Here is a 16774-nt window from a genome sequence, read left to right as displayed (position 1 = left end):
GGATTGTGAGGCTTACACTATTACTGGCTGACGTACCTGCATCATCGATTAGACAGAATTATACTTGCCCCCCAGGGGGAAATTAGGCTGTTTATAAGATTGGTCGTATACTATTCAATACAAAAGGCAAAAAAAAAGACATCCCGATAAAGAATTCAGCAGCCTACATACTTTAGGAAAACTAAAACAGTAACCGTAACTGGTGGCATAATGTAGCTCAATATAATACAGCATATTCCTTGGTGTGGCTACAACTATAATAACATTTAAGTAGAAACCCAGGAAAAAGCATTTACAGCATCCATCATACACGTCTCACAGAACTTGAACACGGTGGACTTCTGTGATGAGATAGATAGATAGATGAACACGGTGGACTTCTGGGATGAGATAGATAGATAGATAGATAGATAGATAGATAGATGAACACGGTGGACTTCTGGGATTGGATGGATGGATGGATGGATGGATGGATGGATGGATAGATGGATAGGATACCGAAAGGGAATTTCAAACTTTACAGAAGCTCAGACAAATAAAAACGATGTCCTCCAAAATCATTACATTTCAATTTGTGCTCAATGGTGACAGAAAGTACGAGGTGGGAGTCAAGCTAAAGTTAGAAAATGGGGTTGATCAGAAAATGGAACGAACCTTCACAGAACTCATCATGTAGTTTCTCAATGTCGTCTCCATCCTTGACAATGCACTTGCACCACCTGCCTGGAAGTACCTGCAGAATTAAAGGCTTTGTCCTTGCCAGTCACTCGTGCACTGCTTTCTTCACGTCATCATCTGTCTTGATCCGACGACGCCCACCAAGATGGTTTTTCTGGGTGGTCCAAAAACGTGGAAATCACACGGTGCCAAATAAGGAGGATGTGGCAATACCTCAAACTTCAGTTTTTCCAGACAGGCCTTGGTGTTCTTAGCAGTGTGTGGGTGGGCATTATCTTGCAGAACCTAAAAGGACCCCTTGAGACAGCAGTCCCCACCACTTGGATCGAATAGCAGGCTTCGCATTGGTCTCCAGCAAGTCACAGTAACTTGGCACTAGTGACAGTAGGACCCCTCAGCATGTAGTGTTCAACAATAACTCGGTTGCACTTGTGGTGGCGAGGACGAAACAAAACCTGTTATTCTGCTGGTACTGCCAGGCAGGTAGTGCAAGTGCATCGAGAAGGGTGGAGATGACATTGAGAAATGAATGACAGCATCAGTTTTGTGAAGGGTCATTCCACTTTCTAATCAATCCCATTTTCTAACTTTAGCTTGACTCCCCCTTGTATTTAAGGCACACTCGACACAGATCCGAGTTGCAGGGAGAGGAAGCGCATCCCTTGCCGTTTTTGTACCCCTCACAACATGGCACCATATACAGAATTGATCACCGGCGATTAAATCAGTGCATCCCTCCGCCTTGCTGGTTGCACAGTCGAGCAGCAGCTAAAACATTTTTGTGTGGGTGATCGTGGTTTAACCCCATCTTTGATAATCAATTAGGTGCCGTTACTCCCAGTGACAAAATTCTGGATATTATATATATATATACTATTATTTCTTTTTTTTTTTTGTTTTCCAGTTTGTTACATCCAGTGAAAAATTAGGTTCTTCTGAGCTTTCCGTTTTGACTGAATGCAACATTTCTAATCCCGGTTTAAAATAACTTAAACACATCGCTGTTCTGTTATGTACAACACTGAACACTGTCTGTACTATTTCCTTTGGAAGGACAAGTTAAATTTGTACTTTGTGAAAAATTCCAAGTTCTCTCTTATTTGCTTTGGTACTGTTTTGCTATTGGTATTGAAGCCAACTTTTCAGTATCACTCCAACACTATTCTACTACAGCCTAACACCGGCAACATGCACTTTCTTAGTTATTTCTTTTTAAGGTTACTATATTTACAACAACAGTAAGATTTCTCTTCAGTGTGAATTTTTAATGATTATGAAATCTGTTGTCATGGGAAACCCTCCTCTCACATTCACAACTGCTTAATGGCGTGACTTCTTATGCGATTCTGTACACTGCTGTTATGGGAGAAGCGTTTGCCACATTGTGAACAGCATCGTGGCCTCTCTCTCAAGCATGAATCTGTGTGTGCCTCTGAAGAGAGCTACTGTGATAGAATCTTTTACCGCATTCCAAGCAGCTATATGGCTTCTCTCCTGTGTGGATCTGTACGTGCCTCTGAAGAGCACTGCTTTGAGAGAATCGTTTATCACATTTAGAACAATTGAAGGGCTTCTCTCCAGTATGAATTTGTGTGTGCCTCTGAAGGGAGCTACTGTGACTGAAATTCTTGCCACATTCGGGACAGACATATGGCTTCTCTCCAGCATGAGTTCTTTTGTGAGAATGAAGACTGCCACTGTTGCTGAACTGTTTGCCACATTCAGGGCAAACATAGGGTTTCTCTCCTGTGTGAATTCTTAAGTGGTTCTGAAGTCTGCTGTTGCGGGAGAATCGTTTGCCACACTCCGAACAGCAAAATGGTTTTTCTCCAGTATGGATTCTTGCATGTCTATGGAGACTGGAAAATTCAGAAAATCTTTTGCCACATTCAGAGCAGCAATAAGGCTTCTCCCCAGTATGAATTCTGATGTGGTTCTGAAGATGGCTACTGTAGTAAAATCTTTTACCACATTCAGAACAGCCATAGGGCCTCTCTCCAGTATGAATCCTTGTGTGGCACAGAAGTTGGCTACTGACAGTGAATCGTTTTCCACATTCAACACAGCCATAGGGCTTTTCTCCAGTATGAATTCTTGTGTGCCTTTGGAGGTTGTAACTGTCAGAAAATCGTTTGCCACATTCAGAACAGCAATGAGTTTTTTCCCCGGTATGAATACTTATTTGTGCCTGAAAACTGCTGTTATGGAGGAATCGTTTTACAAATTCAGAACAAGAATATGGACTTAGTGCTCTGTGGACCAGCTCATGATCTTTACAGTCAGATTGGTTATCAAATGTTTCTCCACAACCTTGGATGGGATGTAAAAACTCCTGATTTGTATGATATACCTGTTGTCCGTCAGTACCGACGACTCCCGTTTCTGCTAGTTTGCCAGCAAGGTAAGTACCATACTGCAAAGATGCCACAGTCATATTCTCTAATCCTCTTGTTGGTTTCTTCATCTTCCCATTATCCTGTTTCTCCTGCATTGTGCAATGAAGAAATGACTGAGCAGATGAAGACGTCGAGAAGCTGCCATTTTCTAGGATGTCTGCAATGAAACAAGCAGTTTTGTTAAATCTTTGAAATTCTCAGTTTGGTGAGATGCTATCATTTCTATGAAGCTGTGCCTCCTGATCTTTAACGTGACCCTTCAGTGGATGTGCCATCTTTAAATGATGGACTCAGACCAGAAGCTTATTTTGTAATTTGCATTCATATATTAAAGAGAGGATGGCACGGTGGGTAGAGCTGCTGCCTCGCAGTTAGGAGACCCGGGTTCGCTTCCCAGGTCCTCCCTGTGTGGAGTTTGCATGTTCTCCCACAGTCCAAAGACATGCAGGTTAGGTGTATTGGTGATCCTAAATTGTCCCTAGTGTGTGCTTGGTGTGTGTGTGTGTCCTGCCCGAGGTTTGTTTCCTGTGTTGGCTTGGATTTGCTCTAGCAGACCCCCGTGACCCTGTAGGTGGGATATAGCGGGTTGGATAATGGATGGATGGATGGATTGATTTTAAAGAGATGATCGGCATGTTTGATCAGACCAATTTTCAGGGTTTAACTAAAAATCACATCCTTTAGTTGTTTGACAGTGCAATAAGCAGGCCATAATATGCTGTGAACAACATTCTGCCCTGGAAGCAATTTCCACATACTTCTGGAAAATTCCCAGGTGCTTCCAAGGCCATTTAAGAAATTAACCCCTTGGTGGCCTTACTGAGTGAGGCAGGTAGAAAAGTGTCAATGCCACAAAGAGTGGCGGGGCTTAGAGCTGAACGTGGGGTGTGAGACGACACCCATAACCCCAGTCACACTGTGAGGGACGAAATGGCATTGTTAAAATCAAGATTTCATTAAATAAAGACAAAATTACAGCACATAAATGGTGAGTAAGTAACAAAATGATACAATCAAGGTGCAGCACGTGATATTATTTATAACATTAGAAGTCGCCAGATGAGAGTAGGCCATTCAGCAGAACAAAGCTCGCCAGTCCTCTCCACTTATTTCTTCCAAGGAAACATCAAGTCGAGTTTTGAAAGCCCCTAACGTCTTACTGTGTACCACACTACTTGGTCGCTTATTCCAAGTGTCTGTGTGTAAAGAAAAACTTCCTAATGTTGGGGTGGAATTTCCCCTTAACAAGTTTCCAACTGTGTCCCTGTGTTCTTGATGAACTCATTTTAAAATCTCGATCCACTGCACTAATTCACTTCATCATTTTAATCACTTCAGTCGGGTCTCCTCTTCATCTCCTTAAGGCTCAGCTCTTTTAATCTTTCCTCATAACTCATCCCCTGTAGACCTCAATCAGCCTAGTCGCTCTTCTCTGGACATTCTCCAGTGCTGCTACGTATGTCCTTTTGTAGTCCCAAACTGCACCCTGGACACCAGATGAGGCCTCACCAGTGTGTTATAAAGCTTGAGCAGAACCTCCTGTGACTTGTACTTCACACATCAAGGCGCTATATGACCTGACACTCTGTTAACCTTCTGAACACAATAGTGTCGAGTTCACTATGACTCCTAAATCCTTCTCCTAAGGTGTACTTAGAGCTCCCATCGTGTATTCAAACCTCACATTTTGACTTCCTATGTGTAATTATTTACATTTACTGACATTACATTTCAACCCCTGTAGCCCTGGAATCAGCCTATTCACTCGTCTCTGGACCTTCTCTTGTGCTGTTATGTCCTTTTAGTAGTATGGAGTCCCAAATTGCACCCCAGACTCCAGATGAGGCCTCAACAGTTATAAAGCCTGAGCAGAACCTCCTGTGACTTGTACTGCACACGTCAAGGTGCTATATGACCTGATATTCTGTTAGCTTTCTTAATGGCTTCTGAACACAATAGTGTCGAGTCCACTATGACTCCTAAATCCTTCTCATAAGGTGGACTCTCGATTTTCAGATCTCACATTGTGTATTCAAACCTCACATTTTTACTGTAATACATTTACTGACATTAAACTTCATCTGCCACAAATCTGCCCAAGCCTGTCAGCTGTCCAAGTCCTTCTGTGATGATAAAACGGATTCCAAATGATCTGCTAATCCACCTATCTTGGTATCGTCTGCAAATTTAACCAGCTTGTTACTTATATTTTAATATAAATAAATGATTTAGAGAGAAAATAGCAGCAGCCCCAGCTGGTCACCACTCTTAACATCACCCAGTTCTGATGAGGTTCCTCACACCATCATCACCCTCTGCTTCCTGTGTCTGAGCTAATTCTGCACCCATCTAAAAACATCACCCTGAACTCCCACTTCCTTTAGTTTGATGCCCAACCTCTCATGTGGCACCTTATCAAATGCTTTCTGAAAGTCCAGATAAATAATATCATAAGCTCCACTTTAATCAGATCCTTTTGTTGCCTCCTCATAAAATTCCAACATGTTAGTAAAACACGACCTCCCTCTTCTAAACCCATGCTGACTGTTCAGTAAACTCCTGTCCTTGCCATGTGTTGCTCAATCTTATCCTTAATAATTCCTTCCATTCATTTTCCTGTGATGCTTGTTAAGCTTACTGGCCTATAGTTGCTTGGATCTGCCCTGTCACCCTTTTTATATAATGGGATGATATTTGCCATTTTCCAGTCCTTTAGAATCTCTCCAGTGCGCAGTGACTTCCTAAAAATGTGTCAGTGGTTTCTATCTATGCTCACTAGCCTCCTTAAGAACACGAGGATAAATATTATCTGGTCCAGGGGCCTCATGTATAACGCCGTGCGTAGAACTCGCACTATAACATGGCGTAAGCACAAAGCACAAAAGCAGGAAATGTGTTTACATAAATCCCGATCAGAAAAATCCAGATGCAGGAATCCTCCCAGAATTCCGCCTCTTTGAATATGCAAATCAATATAAATCACCCTTAAGCGCAGCCTTCTGTGAAAAGACAATGGGAAAAGCACGGGGAAAATATAAGAATTTCAGCGAATACCAAGTGGAGGCAAAGGAAAAACATACTATTTGTTCAAATAAACCGCGGTATAATCAACAAAATGAAGTTGATCGAGTGACATAGCGTGTTGGAGAAACTTGAAAGCTCACATTCACAAAAGTCGCACAGTGCCGGAAATAAAAAGAAGTCACATATCAAAGTCGCTGTGAAAAGCCGAGTTGTAGCCCACTGTCTGAGTGTCATATGAAAGATTATTAGGGTACAGAGAAAAAAGGCACACGGTGGGGAAAAAGCACGAAATGTCAACTTCAATCTCGACATTTCCACTTTAATCTCGTAGTTTATTTTGTCATTAAAGTAGAACATTATAAACTTCATCTTAAAATCGTTTAATTAACCAGTTTCTCAAATCCCATCGTAATTAAAGTAGCACGTTAAATGCTTTGTTTTGTATTTGATCTTCTACTCGTATGTGCTCTGTGTGTGAATCACTACTTGCTTCTTAAACCGGCTCTCTTCCTCCAACTGGACACAGAGTCCATGACATTCGTGATATTACAGCTCTCTGAATAACTAAAATACTGAGATGTATACGTGATGTCATTTTCATGATGATAGGAGCTAAAGCACGTTATTAAACATGTGTTTCACTTCGATGAAATAATTTATTGCAGCAGTACAATCAGGGGCGGCTCTAGGCTTGTGGTGGCACTGGGCAGAGGAAGAATCGGTGGCTCCTTCGCCCGCCCGTCAGTAAGGTAGCTTATGCACGGTGGATGGCCACGTCCATTGCGGACACTGCATAGCCGCCTCATGCTCATGACACAAGCATTTAACTTTTGTCGAAATTTGTCGCTGCGTTTTTAGCTGTGTTGTTATTTTCTCTTTGTTTTATATTCAATATATATTGGCGTAGCCGTCACTGCAGTCCTTGCTTTTCTTTCCCCAAGTAACCAATCGCGATAAAATCAGCTCTGTAATAGAAGTTAAGCCATCTGTAAGCTTAGCGCCGATTCTTCAAAACGTTTAACACTAGAATTACCAGAGCCTACGAAAAACTCGTAATTCCGTCCCACCATAAATCGCTTCTTAAATCCCTTCACACCTCTCCGCCAGCGTCCTTTGTCCTCTAAATGTGCTGATAAAGAGAAGCTTGGAGCAGCCGGCTATTCATCCCACCACCAATTTAGAACGTGCACAAACCTTTTGATTCCCAAGCGGGGGCTGAGTCTCTTGAACCACGGAGGCAGTTACAATAAACGGCTGTCAATGTCGCATGTTAAGGCGGCTTTTTGTTTCTGCAGTTATATTTTTTGAATAAAAGCACAATTGTGTTATTCTTGTGAAAATGTTTCTTTGCTATTTGGACTTCAGGCTTCATACATTATATAGTTTATGTCTACATTTTGTCATCTACTACTAGAATATAAAAAACGTTTCTGTTTTAACAATGTGTGGACACAGATTACTGTAGAAACGGAACAGACATGAAATGCGTGTGTTCCAAACAACGATCTATGATTTCCACTCTAAAACTCCACTTCACTCCCAGATACTCAATCAAGGCCTGAGCTGAGAGAAGTTCGTTCACGTTCTGAATTGGTGAGGGGATGGAATAGCCGGCTGCTCAAAGCTTCTCTTTATCAGCACATTTAGAGGACAAAGGGCGCTGGCGGAGAGGTGTGAAGGGATTTAAGAAGCGATTTAAGGTGGGACGGAATTACAAGCTTTTTCATAGGCTCTGGTAATTCTAGTGTTAAAGAACATTGAAATATCTTCGTAGTACATGTTTAATTATTCTATCCTTCACGACACTCCCAGTGAAGAATAGAGATTATTTAAATGAAGTTAAAGTTTTATGTGTATAATTTAATAAACATTTTGCTGCATTTCACCTTAAAAATGATATCGTCATCATATGTAAATACGCGCTTTATAAAGTGGCTCAGGTTGTGAGATATTATAACTGTAGTGCAAGTTTACAGTGGGGTGATTGTACTTATAAGTACCAACAGTTCTACAAGGAGCACTTGATGGAGTGCATTTAAAGTTCTTGGGATGAAACTGTTTGTGAACCGCGAGGTCCGTACAGGACAGTCTTTAAAACGTTTTGCAGTGGCTGAGTCAGCGTGTCCTTAAAGCTTTATACCGATAATTCTCTTTACTATCAGCTGCTGCTGTGATTCACACTCAGATACAGTGATATAAATACTCCGAGTCGTGCAGTGAGAGTAATATGGAAAAAGATGATCCGCTGTGGCAACTCCTAACGGGAGGAGCTGAAAGAAGATGATGATGAAGAAGGAGGAGAAGAAGAAGAAGAAGAAGGTGCAGTGAGAGTAACAACGCTAAAGCAGTTCTGGTATTTGGAATACTATGGCTGTTCCCTGGACCATTATATTGTTACAAGTTAATTACAATCAGATGCATTACACTAATAAACAATATGCGGTTAGTTTCTGTGTATTTATAAAGCCATGAAAATAAAGAGTAATCACACAAGAACAGTACCATTGCTTTGACGCTGGGTGCCGCCAGTCTGCTAAACCGAGCGGAGAACTTGCGTACGACAAGGCATGAGGTACCGTGGAAAAGTGCGTGGCTTTACGCCAAGTGTAGGTTTTATACATCGCGATTTGAACGTGGAAAAGTTCTTACGTAACATTTCAGTGCGTACACACCGTTTTTACATGAGGCCCCAGGTTGTTTGTTTGAGTAAATGAAGGTGAAATGAAGAGAGACAGATGAGGAGCGACAGAGCACCTCTGCGGCAAGGAGCAAGAGGCAGGAGATTCAGGAGTGAGCTTCAGGGCTGCCGTAGCCTGATGCCAAAGAAAGGGCACTTCTACTGAGTCACTGCTAAGGAGCAGGAGGGGCCCGATATGCGGTGTCACCCGCAGACAGTGAGGGACTGGTGGGAGAGACCTATGCAGCTCGGCACGGCGCCCCAGGATTTCCTGAAAGGCCAGACAATGGGGAGGCGAGCAAGAATGGGATGATGGACTCGGTGGGAACGTCTCCTCCTCCTGTGAGGTCTGAACAGGATGAGGGAAGGAGGTGCCAGGTGAGAAAGGGCAGCACTGGGGCTCCGTTTTTGTGGAGTGCCCCTGGATTTTACTGGAACATGTTTATTATTCCTTTGAACCTTCACCTTCACACTGTTTAATGGACTATTTATTTCTTGGAGAGTTGGTGCACAGCACTGTTTTGTGGAATGATTTTAAACAAAATTACTAACTCACTTTTGCAGCTAGCCCTTGGCCGGAGGTGTGTGTCCTCATTTGCCCAGCTCATCTCAGTTACGGTAATCGATGGTAGGGGGTTCAAGGGGCTCCCCAAAAATACCAGGAGTGTGGTGCCAACCTGCTCCATCACAGGGGTCCATGAAGGAAAGGGAAGAAGGAGGGAGAAAGGATGGAAGCCAGGGGAGGATAGCAGATGGCATTTGACTTAGTAATAGTTTACATGCTCTTTCTTTGAGAAGAATTTAAAATCAACTTGTGAATTATAGGAATGGTAGAAAAGGAATCCAGACAAACTAATATGCAGAAGATGTAATTTGAAAGAGATAAAGAATCCCAAGGACATGAATGGGGAACGTGCGACAGCACAGCCTAAAGTGGTGGTGGGACTGGGAGATGAGATTCGGCAAGAGAATGAAACCGGAGCAAGCAGCACCAAGGATGGCGTGGAGGAGACGAGAAGAGGAAGAGCTTGAGTGCGGGTTTAGGGAGAACGTTTTAAATGAAGTGGAAAGTTGTATTGAAAGCAGGTGAAGTGGGACACCAGGAAGGAGCCCAACTGGGGACAAAGATACTACATGTGGTGGTGGAACAGAGAGGCGCAGGATGTGATGAAGGCTAAAGTTGGAACCAATCTTGGAATGTGAGACGATGTCCGAGGAGTGGAGATGAAGTGTACTGGTGCTGATATTTAAGAATAAGGGGATGTGCAGAGCTGCAGTAACTACAGGGGGATAAAACTGATGAGCCACAGCATGAAGTTATGGGAATGAGTAGTGGAAGCTCAGTTAAGAAGTGAGGTGATGATGAGTGAGCAGCAGGATGGTTTCATTCCAAGAAAGAGCACCACAGATGAGATGTTTGCTCTGAGGATGTTGATGGAGAAGTTTAGAGAGAAGGCCAGAAGGAGTTGCATTGCGTCTTTGTGAACCTTCAGAAAGCAAATGACAGGGTGAGTGAGATGAGCTGTGGTGTTGTATGAGGAAGTCAGGAGTGGCAGAGAAGTACATAGCAGTTGTACAGGATATGTACGAGGGAAGTGTGACCGTGGTGAGGTCTGAGGTAGGAGTGACGGAGGTGGGATTACATCAGGGATCAGCTCTGAGTCCTTTCTTATTAGCAATGGACAGGCTGACAGATGAGATTAGACAGGAGTCCCCGTGGACTGTGATGTTTGCTGATGACATTGTGATCTGTAGTGAGAGGAGGGAGCAGGATGAGGAGACCCTGGAGAGGTGGAGATATGAGAAGAGAGGAATGAAGGTCAGCAGGACCACCAAGACAGAATACATGTGTGTGAATGAGAGGAAGGTCAGTGGAATGGTGAGGATGAGGGAGTAGAGTTGGCAAAGGTGGAGGAGTTTAAATACTTAAGATCAACAGTACAGAGTAATGAGGATTGTGAAGAGAAGTGAAGAAGAGAGTGCAGGCAGGGTGGAGTGGGTGGAGAAGAGTGTCAGGAGTGATTAATGACAGACGGGTATCAGCAAGAGTGAAAGAGGTGGTCTACAGGACGGTAGTGAGACCAGCTATGTTATATGGGCTGGAGACGGTGGCACAGGAGACAGAGCTGGAGGCGGCAGAGTTAAAGATGATAAGATTGGCAATGAGGGTGGACAGGATTAGAAATGAGGACATTAGAGGGTCAGGTCAGGTGGGACAGTTGGGAGACAAAGTCAGAGAAACCAGTTTGCGCTCGGTTGGACATGTGCAGAGGAGAGATTCTGATTATATTGGGAGAAGGATGTTAACGATAGAGCTTCCAGGGAAGAGGAAAAGATGAAGGTCTACGAGGAGGTTTATGGATATGGCGAGAGAGGACATGCAGGTGATGGAGGTGACAGAACAAGAAGACGAGGACAGAAAAATATGGAAGAAGATGATCCACTGTGGCGAACCCTAACGGGAGCAGCCGAAAGAAGAAGTGGTATCCCAAGATTGAGAAATGGATGCAGAGATAATGCACAGAGTGGAAGAAGGTATCGGGAATATTGTGTGACTGAAGAATCAAGGCAAGGACTAACAGTTTTTAAGATGGAGATAAGACCAGAAATGATTTATGGAGCTGAGATATGGAAAGAAAATTAAGGAGAAGAAGTTGGATGGGGCAGAAAAGAGAATGTGGAAATGGATGTGTAGACTTACAAGAAAGGACAGAAGAGCTTTGGAAGATAGTGGATTAAAGATAAATAGGATGAAGACAGAATATCTTAGGTTTAATGATGATGATGATCAGGTCACAGCACAAAACAATATTAAAGACACAAAATGAACCAACACACAAACAACAACCTCAGTCCATCACACAATAAATGAAAATCAAGAAAGGTGACGGCCTGCTCACTAATGTTGATCTGCTCAGGTCCCCCAAAACATTTAGACAGCCAGCGCTCTTAGAAAAGAGAAAAACCAACAGTTTTGGAAATGTCTGCCATGGCAGAATGAGTGCCATGGAATTAAATAACGGGTTTAATGAGCAACGAGAATGGGCTTCAAATTAAGAAACTGAAGGAAGTGAAGTTGGTTGGAGTCTGAGGCCCCAACTTAGTTGCTCATCTGTTGGCTCACCTCACCTCAGAGTTATGTTTAAGGAAAAAAAAAAGAATCAACTCAGAGGTCAAAGTCTCATGAATTGCCAATAAGAATAAAGGGAAAGAGTTCATTAGCAGCAAAAACTGGTCACTGATTAGGAAAAGAGCCACAGTAGCTCTCCAGGACTGGAGTTGGAGACCCCTGCTCTAGAGGGAGAGTGTGCACCCCTAAGGTGCAATCATCCCTCCAAAGCTGGTTGTAAAACTGAGCAGGTTGGGCCTGAACGCCACCCTCTGCAATTGGATCCTGGACTTCTTGACAGAGAGGCCCCAGTCAGTTCGGATGGGCTGCAACACCTCCAGCAACATCACACTGAGCACTGGAGCACCGCAGGGCTGTGTGCTTAGTCCTCTGCTCTTCACCCTGCTGCCTCATGACTGCACAGCCACGCACAACACCAACCACGTCATCAAATTTTAGGATGATACGACGGTGCTGGGACTGATAAGCAGGGATGATGAAAGAGCATACAGATATCAGGTGGAACGGCTGTCTGCATTGGTGTGAAGGCAACAATCTATCTCTCAATGTCGACAAGACAAAAGAGATAATTGTGGACTTCAGAAAATCACGTCCTGCCCACATCCCGCTCAACATCAACGGTTCAGATGTGGAGACTATTAGGAGTACCAAGTTCCTCGGTGTGCACTTAACTGAGGAACTTACGTGGACACATAACACCTCATCACTAATCAAGAAAGCCCAGCAGAGACGACACTTCCTGAGGCGGCTGAATCAAGCACGTCTTCCCCCTTCCATCCTCACCATGTTCTACAGAAGGCACTATGGAGAGTTTTCTGACCAGCTGCATCACTGTCTGGTATGGCAACTGCGACATATCCGACCGCAAGGGCCTGTAAAGGATAGTGAAGACAGCAGAGAACATCATTGGTGTGCCTCTCCCTTCACTACAGGACATATTTTATAAACGCGGTGTCCGCAAGGCCTGCAGCATTGTGCAGGACCCCTTACACCCCTCACATGGACTGTTCACACTTCTGCCATCCAAGAGAAGATACTGCAGCATCAAAGCCAAATCTGCCAGGCTGCAGGAGAGTTTGTACCCCCAAGCTGTCAGACTCCTTAACATCAGGCTGCCCCCTGGGACCTTCCACACGGCCTCAACCACCACCTCTAAAAACAGAACTTTTATACATGAAAACCACTGTCCAGCTAAGAACTTTAAATCTCATACTGACCTCTAAGGATTTATGAAGCATTCTGACCTGTCATTGTTTACACACGTCTTAAACAACTATTATCATACACTGATAATTTCTGTATTATCTATATCTAATAATTAAGGGGCCTGAGTCTTAAGTTGTGAATCAATTATGAAGGCAAAGCAGCTCAATCTGGTCACTAATTAAGAAAAGGGTTAGAATGAAAACCTGTAGCCGCGGTAGCTCACTGGGACTGGAGTTGGAAACCCCTGCTGGTCGCCAGCTCCAGTCCTGGAGGACCAACATGGCCGCAGGTTTTCTTTTGTTTTTTATAGGTGAACTGTTTTTCCTGCTAATTAACTTCTTTTGAATTCATTTTAACAGACCTGCTCTTGAAGACTCAGATGCCTTAACTGTTTCTTTTTCCTTAATTAGCAACCAAACAATAATGAGATACAAAATGAGCCAAGACAAATGGTGTCCATAATACAATATCTGAAAATAAAGACAGATGAAGGTCTCAGGAATGTCAATCTGCTAAGGTCCACAAAACATTTTACCAGTGCTCTTAGAAAGAGATCATCAACAATTTTGGAAATGTCTGCTAATACACCATGAGAGCAGCAACAAGCCACAGAATTAAAGAACTGGTGTAATTAACGACAAGAATCAGCGCCTAATTAAGCAACTGGTTGGAGTGAATTTGGTTGGAGTTTGAGGCCCTGACTTAGACATTTCATTTCTGTTTGGGTGTCGTTTAAGGAAAGAAATGAAGTAATTCAGAGGAACAAACCTTAAAAAAGCAATTCACTGATAATGAATTCACAAGAAGTTATTTAGCAGCACAAACAGAGTAGAGTAGAATGAAAACCTGCAGCCCCGGTGGTCCTCCAGGATCAAACTTTGCGACCCCTGATCTAGAGGACACCTGAGGCAGGTCCGCCAATTCTTTACTGCAATGCAGGTCAGCTGGCATCTCCTGCAGATGTAGCCCTGTTAGAAGACTGGCTTTTCCAAGCCTTCATCCAAAGAGTCCAATATCGAGCAGAGCTTTCATTGCACTGGCCGCATTATTAAAATCTAAGATTCTAAAACTAACTTAACTGTTTCTTTTTCTTCTTTTTTTAATAGAAATTAAGTTATTTAACTTAAATGGTACAACTTAAAAAAAAAAAAAAAAGCCAAAGAAATTAGATTGCAGAACCGCTGCTGCTATTTAACATGTTCTGTCCCCTTAAGCTTCTGGAATATTCTCCCTCTCAGCTGTATCCGGTTTGTCCTTCTGTGAGGTAAACTTTACTTTTCTGTCTCTGTTCTCCTAACTTTGCATTCCACTTATTTATTACGTAAACGCCTCTCCACTTGTACTGTTTGTATCTCCCCGTATTCATGAACCCTTACGCTGCCACCCGCTTAACTGTACCATCTCCGGATCGTTAAGAATTGTTCCTATTTAAAAATAAATAAAACTTGCGTAGTAAGGATCTGCTGCTAGTTAATTTCTTACTGTCTTATCCGCTCCTACAGCCCCTTGTGCCTGATCGGCGTCTTAACGCTGGCCGCTTATCTGCGCACCGCTGAGCATTCCCGTTTATCGCTTTTAAATCAGCCGCGCGCGCGGCTTTTATTTAAATTACGGAAACGCTCTTGCAGTTGCTTCTTAACTATTTAGTGATAAGACGCGGTTATTTACTTACAGAAGCTGCTGCTTTCTGCTGCCTCTTCGACGCTAGTTCAAATACAAATATAAGTACAAGTAACTTTTCCACCACCAAACACCCAGCTACTTTTGCTCACAGTGGCGTAGCTTCGAAGTTCGTCAGGCTCTGGGCGGGGCGATGCTTTAATGTGCAAATCTCTAACATATCTGAATATGTTAACCTATTTAAACAGAAAATTAAAATGACGTATTGAGGAAAAAGGAGGATGAATTTAGCATAGATTTATTCATATACATTGGGTACGGAAAGTATTCAGACCCCCTTCAATTTTTCACTCTTTGTTATATTGCAGCCATTTGCTAAAGTAATTTAAATTATTTTTTTTCCTCATTAATGTACACACAGCACCCCATATTGACAGACACAAAAAATATTTTTTGTAAATTGTTGCAGATTTATTAAAAAAAAAAAACCTGAAATATCGTATGGTCCCCTTTGCTGTGACACTGTGATATTTAACTCCGGTGCTTTCCATTTCTTCTGCTCATCCTTGAGATCCCTTCATTTGAGTCCAGCTGTGTTTGATTCTACTGACTGGACATGATTAGCAAAGCCACACACCTGTCTGTCTATATAAGACCTTACAGCTCACAATGCACGTCAGAGCAATGCTAATGGTGAACGGTTGTCTGCATTGGTGTGAAGGCAACAATCTATCTCTCAATGTCGACAAGACAAAAGAGATAATCGTGGACTTCAGAAAATCACGTCCTGCCCACATCCCGCTCAACATCAACGGTTCAGATGTGGAGACTATTAGGAGTACCAAGTTCCTCGGTGTGCACTTAACTGAGGAACTTACGTGGACACATAACACCTCATCACTAATCAAGAAAGCCCAGCAGAGCGACGACACTTCCTGAGGGGCTGAATCAAGCACGTCTTCCCCCTTCCATCCTCACCATGTTCTACAGAAGGCACTATGGAGAGTTTTCTGACCAGCTGCATCACTGTCTGGTATGGCAACTGCGACATATCCGACCGCAAGGGCCTGTAAAGGATAGTGAAGACAGCAGAGAACATCATTGGTGTGCCTCTCCCTTCACTACAGGACATATTTTATAAACGCGGTGTCCGCAAGGCCTGCAGCATTGTGCAGGACCCCTTACACCCCTCACATGGACTGTTCACACTTCTGCCATCCAAGAGAAGATACTGCAGCATCAAAGCCAAATCTGCCAGGCTGCAGGAGAGTTTGTACCCCAAGCTGTCAGACTCCTTAACATCAGGCTGCCCCCTGGGACCTTCCACACGGCCTCAACCACCACCTCTAAAAACAGAACTTTTATACATGAAAACCACTGTCCAGCTAAGAACTTTAAATCTCATACTGACCTCTAAGGATTTATGAAGCATTCTGACCTGTCATTGTTTACACACGTCTTAAACAACTATTATCATACACTGATAATTTCTGTATTATCTATATCTAATAATTAAGGGGCCTGAGTCTTAAGTTGTGAATCAATTATGAAGGCAAAGCAGCTCAATCTGGTCACTAATTAAGAAAAGGGTTAGAATGAAAACCTGTAGCCGCGGTAGCTCACTGGGACTGGAGTTGGAAACCCCTGCTGGTCGCCAGCTCCAGTCCTGGAGGACCAACATGGCCGCAGGTTTTCTTTTGTTTTTTATAGGTGAACTGTTTTTCCTGCTAATTAACTTCTTTTGAATTCATTTTAACAGACCTGCTCTTGAAGACTCAGATGCCTTAACTGTTTCTTTTTCCTTAATTAGCAACCAAACAATAATGAGATACAAAATGAGCCAAGACAAATGGTGTCCATAATACAATATCTGAAAATAAAGACAGATGAAGGTCTCAGGAATGTCAATCTGCTAAGGTCCACAAAACATTTTACCAGTGCTCTTAGAAAGAGATCATTAACAATTTTGGAAATGTCTGCTAATACACCATGAGAGCAGCAACAAGCCACAGAATTAAAGAACTGGTGTAATGCTGACAAGAA

General features: G+C 43.0%; 1 protein-coding gene across 1 annotated transcript in view; it reads right to left on the bottom strand.

The window, feature by feature from the left end:
* Positions 1 to 456: 456 nt before the first annotated feature.
* LOC120528910 (zinc finger protein 347-like) overlaps positions 457 to 16774 on the bottom strand; it is a 66734-nt gene continuing 50416 nt past the window's right edge. Inside the window, exon 7 of the mRNA XM_039752986.1 lies at positions 457 to 3231. Within this exon, the coding sequence (XP_039608920.1) occupies positions 2087 to 3231 (1145 nt within the window). The 3' untranslated portion in view covers positions 457 to 2086. The remainder of the gene's footprint in view (positions 3232 to 16774) is intronic.

Source organism: Polypterus senegalus, chromosome 4 (assembly GCF_016835505.1).
Source record: "Polypterus senegalus isolate Bchr_013 chromosome 4, ASM1683550v1, whole genome shotgun sequence".
Classification (NCBI taxonomy): domain Eukaryota; kingdom Metazoa; phylum Chordata; class Cladistia; order Polypteriformes; family Polypteridae; genus Polypterus; species Polypterus senegalus.
Note: the sequence above shows the minus strand (reverse complement) of the source record. Positions and strands in the feature narration are given on the sequence as shown.